Here is a 16,649-nt window from a genome sequence, read left to right as displayed (position 1 = left end):
TTTGCAAAGTTTTGATATGTGATATGCACTGCTTTCTCTGAGTGTGTATTTTCTCCATTTACATTAAATGTACCCTTGTGGTTTTTACAGGAACCGGAGTCTGAAGTAAGTGAAACACCAGAGAGGGTTGTTTCTCTGTTACTGACACCTACAGAGGCTTTTAGCATTAAACCTGGAACGGGAAAAACAAAGATTCAACTGACCATTGTTGCCACTACCAATGAAATCCCTGTGGTAGTGACTGTTTCTGTGAAGATATGTGTGAAACCAACAAGTAAGCACAAAACTGATGATGTTAATAGCCAATACCATTTATGTATGATTGTTGCATGTCATCACAACAGATTGCATTGCAATGGAAATGGAATGGAAGAGTTGGTAAGGTTCATTCCAGTGCACGAACATGTGGGATACATTTTGAATAATGTGGAAATAGGTGCAGAAATTTAAATATCACAATCTCAGAGATAGATATAGGTTTGTATAAATGATTCTTCCAGCGAACACGTATTATCAGATAGCCAGGAATAGATGATTTTCACATTGCCAAGATTGTTGTAATGTGAAATGTAATTCTCATCACATTATATGTAATGTAAATATATGTGATGTTGTGTGAGATTCATTGTATTGTAGTAAATAAGATGAGCCTTCAAAAAACCACTGGAAATGAGAGTTGCATGTGAAAAATGTCATTTTGTACATGTTAATGAGAATGCATATAATTGCTCCTAAATTTCATGTTTGAAATGTGTGACTGGTACACTGAATAGAATATTTTTGCTTTCTTCTTAGCTTACAAATCAACACCAAGCGTTTCAACATTGATCCCTACAAGTATATCAACAAGAGTGTCACCTAGTTTGCCTACCACAGTGTCACCCAGTGTGTCTACAACAGTATCACCCAGTGTCTCTACAACAGTGTCATCCAATGTGTCTACAACAGTGTCACCCAGTGTGTCTACAACTGTGTCTACAACTGTGTCGCCCAGTGTGTCTACAACTGTGTCACCCAGTATGTCCACTGTACTGAGTACAGTGTCTACCACACCATGTAAGTATTGTAATCTAATGTCTATTGGTCATTCATAATAACATGTTTGAAAACACTTGCATATATTTCAGAATTGTAGCTTTCTGTGTCATTCGCTTTGGATTTTCTTAAATTTAATCTCCATTGCTTTCATTTCTGATATTTGCGTTGTGACAGATATGAATAATCTTGTTGCTGAAACTTGCATAACTCTTCTATTCCACTTATTAGTGTGCATTACATTAGTTGTGAGCATTGGTGTTGATAGAATGCAGAGAGACTGAATGGAAACGTCACAATTTTGCATGCATTGAAAGACATGCCTGTTTGGGAATAAGAATGTGTATTTTTCTGTTGTTGTTATGAGAATCAGATTTTATCCATTTTTTATTTAATGTATCATATTTAGATTTGATGAAGTTGATATTTGTGTTCATTATGCTATTGAGACGTGAAACATGATGACATTGATATTGTCTTGTGTATTTGGAATAATCCTATGTAATAATTGCTATGTATTTTGCATGGAATAATGCTGTCTTGCTTGTGAATGAATTTCACATCTTATATCCTGCTATTGTTCAGTGATTGTCAGTTTTGTGATGTTGTATACGTTATTGATTTTTTTACAGTGGAATGCGAAAATATTGAAGGAATGTCTGATGAAAATGTGATACCAAATGCTGCAATAATATTGTTCCCTCAGGACTATACGTGGAATGTTCGTCCAACTGGATCTGGTTGGGAAACTAAGACAGCAGGAAATAGATTTATGTATATAGATATTGGTGATAAGCTTAACTCCGGTGGACGAATTTCTCTTGTTGTTTCCGAAAATGTAAAATATTATGAAGTAAAAATGTATGGAAGATTAAAGGTGAGTTTGATTTTTGATGAGTGTGATTTTATACATATATATACATAGCTGCAACTGTATTGAATATAATCTTTTACAGAAATCTACATCTGGGGAAACATATGTGTTTGGAGAAAGTGCTACTAACCAGAGGACTATGCCAGAATATGTTGTTTCTCCACTATTGCAACCCAGTGAAGGATTCATAATAAAACCAAACAGTGGCTACGGAAAGGTTGCATTGACCATTAGTCCCCGTAGTCCAAAAAGGCCGATGAGAGTGACGGTTTCTGTAAAGTTGTGTGTGAAACCATCAAGTAAGTGTGAAATTAATGATTTAAATAGCAGAAATCATTTATAAATGATGTTTGTCAATTATTGAAAACAATTCCATTGCAATAACAACGAAAAGACAGAATTGCTTTAGTTGCTTGTTTGGAGTGTATGTATGTGGTCTGATCAATATGTATGCAGACTGTTGCTATAATAACGAAGCTAGCGCACAGAGATTGAAGCTTCTTGGCACAAATTGACCTTGTACCCTGATGTTCATGCGTACGAAGTTTTAACGTTCTAGCTCACTTTCGCTGTTTACTACAGTGCTTAGAAGGAATGTCTGTGATGCAAGAATGTCTCATTGACCATGACAGGAAGCTGAGCAGAGAATCATCTTGATCATCGTTAAACATCCATTGTTGATGCAGCAATGGGTTGGACGGCATGACAACGACTGGTAAACAGTGGGTCTTCACCAGACTCTAGTCTGATTTGCCAAGTTTTCTATGGCTGGATACCCTCCATACCACCTGGCAATACATGCTCAGAGACCAATGCTAAGGTTTCAAAAAGTTTTCATTGTTTTTGGACAGAACTGAGAAGATCTTGTAGAACTGAAACGTGAATATATTTTTGGTCAGCTGAAAGCAGATTTGGCACAAAGTTGGCAGACACATGTCTCACACCTAAAATGTCTGTGATAATGGACTGAACTGAACTGTAATTAACCTGCACATCCTCTTGTAACGCAAGGATTGTGTGATTCGAGAATTTCTCCTCGCAGCTGCACACACATCTGTGATATTTTTCTAAGCTCTTCTGGTTACATGTCTTCCAGAACATTTGTCAATATCAACATTTTTTCGGGCATCTTAGAAATGTGTGAAACACTCATACTCGTCTGTGCAGCTCATTCACCCCTCTCCATACACTTTCTGCAACTTTTCACAGCCTTGTGAGCCAGTATTACCGTGAGAACTTTCTCTGTGATGGTCAATGCGACGACCACACGCTACACACCTTCCTTCCAAGCACTGCTACAAACAAGAGGAAGTGAGCTAGAATGCACAACAGAGATGAAGGTCAGTCATTGCCAGGTGGCTACACTCAGTGTGCTTTAGCTTCATTACTATGGCAACAGTCTGGGTACTTATTGATGAGAGCTTGCGTATGGGAGCTAAATTGGCAATTAGTAGGAAATATTGATAAATATGTATATTACATATGTAAGTTATGTTTTGTAGTTTCAGTCATTAGTTTTGAGTCAGCGTTGTGGGGCAGCTCTTTGAAGATTCTAGTGGAACAAATCAACTCCAGTATTTCTTACTGTTCTACTAACCTGGTCCTATCATTTTGGACGTTGCTTGAGTACTTGAAATTCGTCCTCTATTTCTGCTAGTTATTCAGGTGTAATAAGAAGGTGTGTCAACATCAGGTATCTCCAAAGGGCAGCCAGGCTTAAATTCCTTGTTTCTAGCCTCGTTGTCTACAATAAAGAAGATGTGGCCGAGAACTGAACCTTCGTAAACTATCCGTACACAAAACATGTGGTTTTGCTCATTGCTGATTTGAACTCTACTGACGGCTTCTTTCTTAGTGGGTTGTGCAACCTGCACTGACCACTCATAATTTTAGAACCAGATATAGGAACAGTCAATCATGTGAAAGTCCATGTCTATTTTGACAAAAGATAAATGGCGTGGTTTATTACTTTCTAGAAAATTATGTGAGCTGATGGTATTTTTCAGGAAATTTGAGTTGCATGGGGAAATGTCATGTTAATTAGAATGCATATTATTGCATGTAAAGTTTGTATTTGCAATGTGTGTCTTGAATGGAATATCCTTGTTAATGTTTTAGCTTACCTTTCAACACCAAGTGTTTCAACACTGATCCCTACTAGCATATCAACAACAGTATCACCTAGTTTGTCTACAACAGTGTCACCCAGTGTGTCTACAACAGAGTCACCCATTGTCTCCACTGTACTGAGCACAGTATCTACCACACCGTGTAAGTATGGCAGTCTCAGGTTTATAGGCCAATAATATTTAAACAAGATGAAAAATTCTCATGTATATCTCAGGTTAATACGTATCTTCATGATTTACATAATACTTTTGAAATCCTAAGATAACTCTTATTGTTTTCAGTTTTGGTAGATAATTGGTGTGTGTAGTAGTCCTACGAATAATTGGTTCTTTTCTGTTTTGATGTTCACATTTAATGTATTTGTATACAGTGTTTCGAATATACAAAGGAATACCCTAAAGTAACCGGAAATGTTCTCTGTGGGACAGTCCCCTTTCAGTTCAGGCTTCTGCAGCAATAAGCAAGCTGATATGACCCTCAGGTATCATTCTGCTAACTGGTGGCATTGAATGAAATCATGCTCCCACATGGTGCATGTTTGTTTTACGGTGTTTATCCCATGTTTGTTGATTTTTGCAATGGCTGAAACAAAGGAACAACGTACTTCTGTGAAATTCTAATTGGCGCCGGTTAAAATGGTAGCTGAAATAGTTGTCATTCTTCAAACAGTGTAGGAATACACTGCCATGTGAAAAATGCAAGATTACGAGTGGTTTTCATGTTTAAGGACTGGTCGCCTTTTGCTTGCAGACGAACCCTGTTCAGAGCGACTGTCTGTCTTCGAAGCAAATAAAAACATCCTGAACGTTCATGAACTGATGTTGGAGAGACATTACTGAATAACTGATGAGTTTGTTGATATAACTTTTGTATCCTGGAGCTTGTGCCAATGAGTTTTGAGTGATGGATTGCAAATGAGAGGAATTGCAGCAAAATTCGTGCCTCGCGTACTCACGGAAAGTGAGTAGCAGTCAAAACTGAATACGTGCCGAGAACTGAAGGTACAATTAGGTGCTGACCGGAACGTTTTCCCGAAGGGCATCACTTGTGATGAAATCTGTTGTATTGGCTGTGACCTTGAAATGAATGAGAAATTGTGTAAATGGAAGCATTCAATATCACCATGCCCTGAAAATGCGCATCAAGTGAAGTCTAATGTCAACAAGATGCTGATGTATTTCATTGATACAAAATGAGGTGACCACACTGAATTTGTTTGTGATTGTCGAACACTTAACCAGACATTTTACTTGGCAGATCTTAATCATTTGCAAGACACTGTGGAACAAACTACCCTGATGTGTGTGAAAGTGGAGGATGGTGGTTTCTTCGTGGCAATGTGTCTGCACACACCGCCTTGTGTGTGGGATGTTTCTATCAAAACTGTTATGACACCACTTACGTGCATTCCTTATTCTTTGGATCTTGCTCCCTGCAACTTGTTTCTGCTCCCCAGAATAAAAAAAGCCTTAAAGGAAAATGTTTTATGAATGTTGATGAGGGAAGAAAAATAACTGATGAAGGCGTTAAAAGGTATCGCTTTGCAATAGTTCCAGAACTGCTTTGAACTGAGGAGAATGCGTTTGGATCGACACATTGCTTGAAACTGAGAATAATTGGAAGGCAATAAATGTGTTAACATGTAAAATTAAGTGCATAAAACAATATTGTAAAGTTGTGGTTACTTTTGATTACACCCACGTAGGCATTATTATTGAGAGGTTTAGCTAAAAAGCAGAAAGTAACATATTGTGCTCTATGCATTTGTTGTTAGACATATTTGTTTTTAATCATAGCCCCATTGAAATTGCAATTCTTGTATATCTCTCCTTTGATATTTATCATTTATCTTAAGTTATGTATGTCTTTCGATATGTTTATATTTATCAGCTTGATTGATGTTTACCTTGCAATTATGAAATTGTATATATGCTTCAGTATATAGAAAATATATATTTAGTGTGCGGTGTATTGTTTTCCTGTTTGCAGTCAAATGTGAAGGTGTTTATGGAATGGACGACAAAGCAGTGATACCAGACAGTGCAATAAAACTGTATCCTGCTGGTAATGCAAGTGATATTCGACCGAGTGGACAAGGTTGGAAAACGAATACTACGGAGAATAGGATTATTTATATAGATATTGGAGATGACCTTAACAACGGAGGAGAAGTTTATCTTGTGACATCAAAGAATGTAGAAATTTATCAAGTAGAATTGTTTGGAAAAGTAAAGGTGAGTTTAATATTTGCCTGGTGTGTGTGTTTGCAAAGTTTTGATATGTGATATGCACTGCTTTCTCTGAGTGTGTATTTTCTCCATTTACATTAAATGTACCCTTGTGGTTTTTACAGGAACCGGAGTCTGAAGTAAGTGAAACACCAGAGAGGGTTGTTTCTCTGTTACTGACACCTACAGAGGCTTTTAGCATTAAACCTGGAACGGGAAAAACAAAGATTCAACTGACCATTGTTGCCACTACCAATGAAATCCCTGTGGTAGTGACTGTTTCTGTGAAGATATGTGTGAAACCAACAAGTAAGCACAAAACTGATGATGTTAATAGCCAATACCATTTATGTATGATTGTTGCATGTCATCACAACAGATTGCATTGCAATGGAAATGGAATGGAAGAGTTGGTAAGGTTCATTCCAGTGCACGAACATGTGGGATACATTTTGAATAATGTGGAAATAGGTGCAGAAATTTAAATATCACAATCTCAGAGATAGATATAGGTTTGTATAAATGATTCTTCCAGCGAACACGTATTATCAGATAGCCAGGAATAGATGATTTTCACATTGCCAAGATTGTTGTAATGTGAAATGTAATTCTCATCACATTATATGTAATGTAAATATATGTGATGTTGTGTGAGATTCATTGTATTGTAGTAAATAAGATGAGCCTTCAATAAACCACTGGAAATGAGAGTTGCATGTGAAAAATGTCATTTTGTACATGTTAATGAGAATGCATATAATTGCTCCTAAATTTCATGTTTGAAATGTGTGACTGGTACGCTGAATAGAATATTTTTGCTTTCTTCTTAGCTTACAAATCAACACCAAGCGTTTCAACATTGATCCCTACAAGTATATCAACAAGAGTGTCACCTAGTTTGCCTACCACAGTGTCACCCAGTGTGTCTACAACAGTATCACCCAGTGTCTCTACAACAGTGTCATCCAATGTGTCTACAACAGTGTCACCCAGTGTGTCTACAACTGTGTCACCCAGTGTCTCTACAACTGTGTCACCCAGTGTGTCTACAACTGTGTCTACAACTGTGTCGCCCAGTGTGTCTACAACTGTGTCACCCAGTATGTCCAATGTACTGAGTACAGTGTCTACCACACCATGTAAGTATTGTAATCTAATGTCTATTGGTCATTCATAATAACATGTTTGAAAACACTTGCATATATTTCAGAATTGTAGCTTTCTGTGTCATTCGCTTTGGATTTTCTTAAATTTAATCTCCATTGCTTTCATTTCTGATATTTGCGTTGTGACAGATATGAATAATCTTGTTGCTGAAACTTGCATAACTCTTCTATTCCACTTATTAGTGTGCATTACATTAGTTGTGAGCATTGGTGTTGATAGAATGCAGAGAGACTGAATGGAAACGTCACAATTTTGCATGCATTGAAAGACATGCCTGTTTGGGAATAAGAATGTGTATTTTTCTGTTGTTGTTATGAGAATCAGATTTTATCCATTTTTTATTTAATGTATCATATTTAGATTTGATGAAGTTGATATTTGTGTTCATTATGCTATTGAGACGTGAAACATGATGACATTGATATTGTCTTGTGTATTTGGAATAATCCTATGTAATAATTGCTATGTATTTTGCATGGAATAATGCTGTCTTGCTTGTGAATGAATTTCACATCTTATATCCTGCTATTGTTCAGTGATTGTCAGTTTTGTGATGTTGTATACGTTATTGATTTTTTTACAGTGGAATGCGAAAATATTGAAGGAATGTCTGATGAAAATGTGATACCAAATGCTGCAATAATATTGTTCCCTCAGGACTATACGTGGAATGTTCGTCCAACTGGATCTGGTTGGGAAACTAAGACAGCAGGAAATAGATTTATGTATATAGATATTGGTGATAAGCTTAACTCCGGTGGACGAATTTCTCTTGTTGTTTCCGAAAATGTAAAATATTATGAAGTAAAAATGTATGGAAGATTAAAGGTGAGTTTGATTTTTGATGAGTGTGATTTTATACATATATATACATAGCTGCAACTGTATTGAATATAATCTTTTACAGAAATCTACATCTGGGGAAACATATGTGTTTGGAGAAAGTGCTACTAACCAGAGGACTATGCCAGAATATGTTGTTTCTCCACTATTGCAACCCAGTGAAGGATTCATAATAAAACCAAACAGTGGCTACGGAAAGGTTGCATTGACCATTAGTCCCCGTAGTCCAAAAAGGCCGATGAGAGTGACGGTTTCTGTAAAGTTGTGTGTGAAACCATCAAGTAAGTGTGAAATTAATGATTTAAATAGCAGAAATCATTTATAAATGATGTTTGTCAATTATTGAAAACAATTCCATTGCAATAACAACGAAAAGACAGAATTGCTTTAGTTGCTTGTTTGGAGTGTATGTATGTGGTCTGATCAATATGTATGCAGACTGTTGCTATAATAACGAAGCTAGCGCACAGAGATTGAAGCTTCTTGGCACAAATTGACCTTGTACACTGATGTTCATGCGTACGAAGTTTTAACTTTCTAGCTCACTTTCGCTGTTTACTACAGTGCTTAGAAGGAATGTCTGTGATGCAAGAATGTCTCATTGACCATGACAGGAAGCTGAGCAGAGAATCATCTTGATCATCGTTAAACATCCATTGTTGATGCAGCAATGGGTTGGACGGCATGACAACGACTGGTAAACAGTGGGTCTTCACCAGACTCTAGTCTGATTTGCCAAGTTTTCTATGGCTGGATACCCTCCATACCACCTGGCAATACATGCTCAGAGACCAATGCTAAGGTTTCAAAAAGTTTTCATTGTTTTTGGACAGAACTGAGAAGATCTTGTAGAACTGAAACGTGAATATATTTTTGGTCAGCTGAAAGCAGATTTGGCACAAAGTTGGCAGACACATGTCTCACACCTAAAATGTCTGTGATAATGGACTGAACTGAACTGTAATTAACCTGCACATCCTCTTGTAACGCAAGGATTGTGTGATTCGAGAATTTCTCCTCGCAGCTGCACACACATCTGTGATATTTTTCTAAGCTCTTCTGGTTACATGTCTTCCAGAACATTTGTCAATATCAACATTTTTTCGGGCATCTTAGAAATGTGTGAAACACTCATACTCGTCTGTGCAGCTCATTCACCCCTCTCCATACACTTTCTGCAACTTTTCACAGCCTTGTGAGCCAGTATTACCGTGAGAACTTTCTCTGTGATGGTCAATGCGACGACCACACGCTACACACCTTCCTTCCAAGCACTGCTGCAAACAAGAGGAAGTGAGCTAGAATGCACAACAGAGATGAAGGTCAGTCATTGCCAGGTGGCTACACTCAGTGTGCTTTAGCTTCATTACTATGGCAACAGTCTGGGTACTTATTGATGAGACCTTGCGTATGGGAGCTAAATTGGCAATTAGTAGGAAATATTGATAAATATGTATATTACATATGTAAGTTATGTTTTGTAGTTTCAGTCATTAGTTTTGAGTCAGCGTTGTGGGGCAGCTCTTTGAAGATTCTAGTGGAACAAATCAACTCCAGTATTTCTTACTGTTCTACTAACCTGGTCCTATCATTTTGGACGTTGCTTGAGTACTTGAAATTCGTCCTCTATTTCTGCTAGTTATTCAGGTGTAATAAGAAGGTGTGTCAACATCAGGTATCTCCAAAGGGCAGCCAGGCTTAAATTCCTTGTTTCTAGCCTCGTTGTCTACAATAAAGAAGATGTGGCCGAGAACTGAACCTTCGTAAACTATCCGTACACAAAACATGTGGTTTTGCTCATTGCTGATTTGAACTCTACTGACGGCTTCTTTCTTAGTGGGTTGTGCAACCTGCACTGACCACTCATAATTTTAGAACCAGATATAGGAACAGTCAATCATGTGAAAGTCCATGTCTATTTTGACAAAAGATAAATGGCGTGGTTTATTACTTTCTAGAAAATTATGTGAGCTGATGGTATTTTTCAGGAAATTTGAGTTGCATGGGGAAATGTCATGTTAATTAGAATGCATATTATTGCATGTAAAGTTTGTATTTGCAATGTGTGTCTTGAATGGAATATCCTTGTTAATGTTTTAGCTTACCTTTCAACACCAAGTGTTTCAACACTGATCCCTACTAGCATATCAACAACAGTATCACCTAGTTTGTCTACAACAGTGTCACCCAGTGTGTCTACAACAGAGTCACCCATTGTCTCCACTGTACTGAGCACAGTATCTACCACACCGTGTAAGTATGGCAGTCTCAGGTTTATAGGCCAATAATATTTAAACAAGATGAAAAATTCTCATGTATATCTCAGGTTAATACGTATCTTCATGATTTACATAATACTTTTGAAATCCTAAGATAACTCTTATTGTTTTCAGTTTTGGTAGATAATTGGTGTGTGTAGTAGTCCTACGAATAATTGGTTCTTTTCTGTTTTGATGTTCACATTTAATGTATTTGTATACAGTGTTTCGAATATACAAAGGAATACCCTAAAGTAACCGGAAATGTTCTCTGTGGGACAGTCCCCTTTCAGTTCAGGATTCTGCAGCAATAAGCAAGCTGATATGACCCTCAGGTATCATTCTGCTAACTGGTGGCATTGAATGAAATCATGCTCCCACATGGTGCATGTTTGCTTTAAGGTGTTTATCCCATGTTTGTTGATTTCTGCAATGGCTGAAACAAAGGAACAACGTACTTCTGTGAAATTCTAATTGGTGCCGGTTAAAATGGTAGCTGAAATAGTTGTCAGTCTTCAAACAGTGTAGGAATACACTGCCATGTGAAAAATGCAAGATTACGAGTGGTTTTCATGTTTAAGGACTGGTCGTCTTTTGCTTGCAGACGAACCCTGTTCAGAGCGACTGTCTGTCTTCGAAGCAAATAAAAACATCCTGAACGTTCATGAACTGATGTTGGAGAGACATTACTGAATAACTGATGAGTTTGTTGATATAACTTTTGTATCCTGGAGCTTGTGCCAATGAGTTTTGAGTGATGGATTGCAAATGAGAGGAATTGCAGCAAAATTCGTGCCTCGCGTACTCACGGAAAGTGAGTAGCAGTCAAAACTGAATACGTGCCGAGAACTGAAGGTACAATTAGGTGCTGACCGGAACGTTTTCCCGAAGGGCATCACTTGTGATGAAATCTGTTGTATTGGCTGTGACCTTGAAATGAATGAGAAATTGTGTAAATGGAAGCATTCAATATCACCATGCCCTGAAAATGCACATCAAGTGAAGTCTAATGTCAACAAGATGCTGATGTATTTCATTGATACAAAATGAGGTGACCACACTGAATTTGTTTGTGATTGTCGAACACTTAACCAGACATTTTACTTGGCAGATCTTAATCATTTGCAAGACACTGTGGAACAAACTACCCTGATGTGTGTGAAAGTGGAGGATGGTGGTTTCTTCGTGGCAATGTGTCTGCACACACCGCCTTGTGGGTGGGATGTTTCTATCAAAACTGTTATGACACCACTTACGTGCATTCCTTATTCTTTGGATCTTGCTCCCTGCAACTTGTTTCTGCTCCCCAGAATAAAAAAAGCCTTAAAGGAAAATGTTTTATGAATGTTGATGAGGGAAGAAAAATAACTGATGAAGGCGTTAAAAGGTATCGCTTTGCAATAGTTCCAGAACTGCTTTGAACTGAGGAGAATGCGTTTGGATCGACACCTTGCTTGAAACTGAGAATAATTGGAAGGCAATAAATGTGTTAACATGTAAAATTAAGTGCATAAAACAATATTGTAAAGTTGTGGTTACTTTTGATTACACCCACGTAGGCATTATTATTGAGAGGTTTATCTAAAAAGCAGAAAGTAACATATTGTGCTCTATGCATTTGTTGTTAGACATATTTGTTTTTAATCATAGCCCCATTGAAATTGCAATTCTTGTATATCTCTCCTTTGATATTTATCATTTATCTTAAGTTATGTATGTCTTTCGATATGTTTACATTTATCAGCTTGATTGATGTTTACCTTGCAATTATGAAATTGTATATATGCTTCAGTATATAGAAAATATATATTTAGTGTGCGGTGTATTGTTTTCCTGTTTGCAGTCAAATGTGAAGGTGTTTATGGAATGGACGACAAAGCAGTGATACCAGACAGTGCAATAAAACTGTATCCTGCTGGTAATGCAAGTGATATTCGACCGAGTGGACAAGGTTGGAAAACGAATACTACGGAGAATAGGATTATTTATATAGATATTGGAGATGACCTTAACAACGGAGGAGAAGTTTATCTTGTGACATCAAAGAATGTAGAAATTTATCAAGTAGAATTGTTTGGAAAAGTAAAGGTGAGTTTAATATTTGCCTGGTGTGTGCGTTTGCAAAGTTTTGATATGTGATATGCACTGCTTTCTCTGAGTGTGTATTTTCTCCATTTACATTAAATGTACCCTTGTGGTTTTTACAGGAACCGGAGTCTGAAGTAAGTGTAACACCAGAGAGGGTTGTTTCTCTGTTACTGACACCTACAGAGGCTTTTAGCATTAAACCTGGAACGGGAAAAACAAAGATTCGACTGACCATTGTTGCCACTACCAATGAAATCCCTGTGGTAGTGACTGTTTCTGTGAAGATATGTGTGAAACCAACAAGTAAGCACAAAACTGATGATGTTAATAGCCAATACCATTTATGTATGATTGTTGCATGTCATCACAACAGATTGCATTGCAATGGAAATGGAATGGAAGAGTTGGTAAGGTTCATTCCAGTGCATGAACATGTGGGATACATTTTGAATAATGTGGAAATAGGTGCAGAAATTTAAATATCACAATCTCAGAGATAGATATAGGTTTGTATAAATGATTCTTCCAGCGAACACGTATTATCAGATAGCCAGGAATAGATGATTTTCACATTGCCAAGATTGTTGTAATGTGAAATGTAATTCTCATCACATTATATGTAATGTAAATATATGTGATGTTGTGTGAGATTCATTGTATTGTAGTAAATAAGATGAGCCTTCAATAAACCACTGGAAATGAGAGTTGCATGTGAAAAATGTCATTTTGTACATGTTAATGAGAATGCATATAATTGCTCCTAAATTTCATGTTTGAAATGTGTGACTGGTACACTGAATAGAATATTTTTGCTTTCTTCTTAGCTTACAAATCAACACCAAGCGTTTCAACATTGATCCCTACAAGTATATCAACAAGAGTGTCACCTAGTTTGCCTACCACAGTGTCACCCAGTGTGTCTACAACAGTATCACCCAGTGTCTCTACAACAGTGTCATCCAATGTGTCTACAACAGTGTCACCCAGTGTGTCTACAACTGTGTCACCCAGTGTCTCTACAACTGTGTCACCCAGTGTGTCTACAACTATGTCTACAACTGTGTCGCCCAGTGTGTCTACAACTGTGTCACCCAGTATGTCCACTGTACTGAGTACAGTGTCTACCACCCCATGTAAGTATTGTAATCTAATGTCTATTGGTCATTCATAATAACATGTTTGAAAACACTTGCATATATTTCAGAATTGTAGCTTTCTGTGTCATTCGCTTTGGATTTTCTTAAATTTAATCTCCATTGCTTTCATTTCTGATATTTGCGTTGTGACAGATATGAATAATCTTGTTGCTGAAACTTGCATAACTCTTCTATTCCACTTATTAGTGTGCATTACATTAGTTGTGAGCATTGGTGTTGATAGAATGCAGAGAGACTGAATGGAAACGTCACAATTTTGCATGCATTGAAAGACATGCCTGTTTGGGAATAAGAATGTGTATTTTTCTGTTGTTGTTATGAGAATCAGATTTTATCCAATTTTATTTAATGTATCATATTTAGATTTGATGAAGTTGATATTTGTGTTCATTATGCTATTGAGACGTGAAACATGATGACATTGATATTGTCTTGTGTATTTGGAATAATCCTATGTAATAATTGCTATGTATTTTGCATGGAATAATGCTGTCTTGCTTGTGAATGAATTTCACATCTTATATCCTGCTATTGTTCAGTGATTGTCAGTTTTGTGATGTTGTATACGTTATTGATTTTTTTACAGTGGAATGCGAAAATATTGAAGGAATGTCTGATGAAAATGTGATACCAAATGCTGCAATAATATTGTTCCCTCAGGACTATACGTGGAATGTTCGTCCAACTGGATCTGGTTGGGAAACTAAGACAGCAGGAAATAGATTTATGTATATAGATATTGGTGATAAGTTTAACTCCGGTGGACGAATTTCTCTTGTTGTTTCCGAAAATGTAAAATATTATGAAGTAAAAATGTATGGAAGATCAAAGGTGAGTTTGATTTTTGATGAGTGTGATTTTATACATATATATACATAGCTGCAACTGTATTGAATATAATCTTTTACAGAAATCTACATCTGGGGAAACATATGTGTTTGGAGAAAGTGCTACTAACCAGAGGACTATGCCAGAATATGTTGTTTCTCCACTATTGCAACCCAGTGAAGGATTCATAATAAAACCAAACAGTGGCTATGGAAAGGTTGCATTGACCATTAGTCCCCGTAGTCCAAAAAGGCCGATGAGAGTGACTGTTTCTGTAAAGTTGTGTGTGAAACCATCAAGTAAGTGTGAAATTAATGATTTAAATAGCAGAAATCATTTATAAATGATGTTTGTCAATTATTGAAAACAATTCCATTGCAATAACAACGAAAAGACAGAATTGCTTTAGTTGCTTGTTTGGAGTGTATGTATGTGGTCTGATCAATATGTATGCAGACTGTTGCTATAATAACGAAGCTAGCGCACAGAGATTGAAGCTTCTTGGCACAAATTGACCTTGTACACTGATGTTCATGCGTACGAAGTTTTAACGTTCTAGCTCACTTTCGCTGTTTACTACAGTGCTTAGAAGGAATGTCTGTGATGCAAGAATGTCTCATTGACCATGACAGGAAGCTGAGCAGAGAATCATCTTGATCATCGTTAAACATCCATTGTTGATGCAGCAATGGGTTGGACGGCATGACAACGACTGGTAAACAGTGGGTCTTCACCAGACTCTAGTCTGATTTGCCAAGTTTTCTATGGCTGGATACCCTCCATACCACCTGGCAATACATGCTCAGAGACCAATGCTAAGGTTTCAAAAAGTTTTCATTGTTTTTGGACAGAACTGAGAAGATCTTGTAGAACTGAAACGTGAATATATTTTTGGTCAGCTGAAAGCAGATTTGGCACAAAGTTGGCAGACACATGTCTCACACCTAAAATGTCTGTGATAATGGACTGAACTGAACTGTAATTAACCTGCACATCCTCTTGTAACGCAAGGATTGTGTGATTCGAGAATTTCTCCTCGCAGCTGCACACACATCTGTGATATTTTTCTAAGCTCTTCTGGTTACATGTCTTCCAGAACATTTGTCAATATCAACATTTTTTCGGGCATCTTAGAAATGTGTGAAACACTCATACTCGTCTGTGCAGCTCATTCACCCCTCTCCATACACTTTCTGCAACTTTTCACAGCCTTGTGAGCCAGTATTACCGTGAGAACTTTCTCTGTGATGGTCAATGCGACGACCACACGCTACACACCTTCCTTCCAAGCACTGCTGCAAACAAGAGGAAGTGAGCTAGAATGCACAACAGAGATGAAGGTCAGTCATTGCCAGGTGGCTACACTCAGTGTGCTTTAGCTTCATTACTATGGCAACAGTCTGGGTACTTATTGATGAGACCTTGCGTATGGGAGCTAAATTGGCAATTAGTAGGAAATATTGATAAATATGTATATTACATATGTAAGTTATGTTTTGTAGTTTCAGTCATTAGTTTTGAGTCAGCGTTGTGGGGCAGCTCTTTGAAGATTCTAGTGGAACAAATCAACTCCAGTATTTCTTACTGTTCTACTAACCTGGTCCTATCATTTTGGACGTTGCTTGAGTACTTGAAATTCGTCCTCTATTTCTGCTAGTTATTCAGGTGTAATAAGAAGGTGTGTCAACATCAGGTATCTCCAAAGGGCAGCCAGGCTTAAATTCCTTGTTTCTAGCCTCGTTGTCTACAATAAAGAAGATGTGGCCGAGAACTGAACCTTCGTAAACTATCCGTACACAAAACATGTGGTTTTGCTCATTGCTGATTTGAACTCTACTGACCGCTTCTTTCTTAGTGGGTTGTACAACCTGCACTGACCACTCATAATTTTAGAACCAGATATAGGAACAGTCAATCATGTGAAAGTCCATGTCTATTTTGACAAAAGATAAATGGCGTGGTTTATTACTTTCTAGAAAATTATGTGAGCTGATGGTATTTTTCAGGAAATTTGAGTTGCATGGGGAAATGTCATGTTAAT

General features: G+C 37.3%; 1 protein-coding gene across 1 annotated transcript in view; it reads left to right on the top strand.

Moving 5' to 3' along the window:
• LOC106867629 (uncharacterized) overlaps positions 1–16,649 on the top strand; it is a 252,388-nt gene that overhangs the window by 177,797 nt on the left and 57,942 nt on the right. Inside the window, exons 116-131 of the mRNA XM_089340670.1 lie at positions 91–274; positions 796–1,056; positions 1,668–1,912; positions 1,992–2,208; positions 4,028–4,180; positions 6,029–6,273; positions 6,393–6,576; positions 7,098–7,406; positions 8,018–8,262; positions 8,342–8,558; positions 10,378–10,530; positions 12,379–12,623; positions 12,743–12,926; positions 13,448–13,756; positions 14,367–14,611; positions 14,691–14,907. Of these exons, the coding sequence (XP_089196796.1) occupies positions 91–274; positions 796–1,056; positions 1,668–1,912; positions 1,992–2,208; positions 4,028–4,180; positions 6,029–6,273; positions 6,393–6,576; positions 7,098–7,406; positions 8,018–8,262; positions 8,342–8,558; positions 10,378–10,530; positions 12,379–12,623; positions 12,743–12,926; positions 13,448–13,756; positions 14,367–14,611; positions 14,691–14,907 (3,613 nt within the window). The remainder of the gene's footprint in view (positions 1–90; positions 275–795; positions 1,057–1,667; positions 1,913–1,991; positions 2,209–4,027; positions 4,181–6,028; positions 6,274–6,392; positions 6,577–7,097; positions 7,407–8,017; positions 8,263–8,341; positions 8,559–10,377; positions 10,531–12,378; positions 12,624–12,742; positions 12,927–13,447; positions 13,757–14,366; positions 14,612–14,690; positions 14,908–16,649) is intronic.

This window comes from Octopus bimaculoides, chromosome 2 (genome assembly GCF_046866305.1).
Source record: "Octopus bimaculoides isolate indiv1 chromosome 2, ASM4686630v1, whole genome shotgun sequence".
In the NCBI taxonomy this organism is placed as follows: domain Eukaryota; kingdom Metazoa; phylum Mollusca; class Cephalopoda; order Octopoda; family Octopodidae; genus Octopus; species Octopus bimaculoides.
The sequence above is the reverse complement of the archived record's forward strand: the minus strand, read 5'-3'. Positions and strand labels throughout refer to the sequence as shown.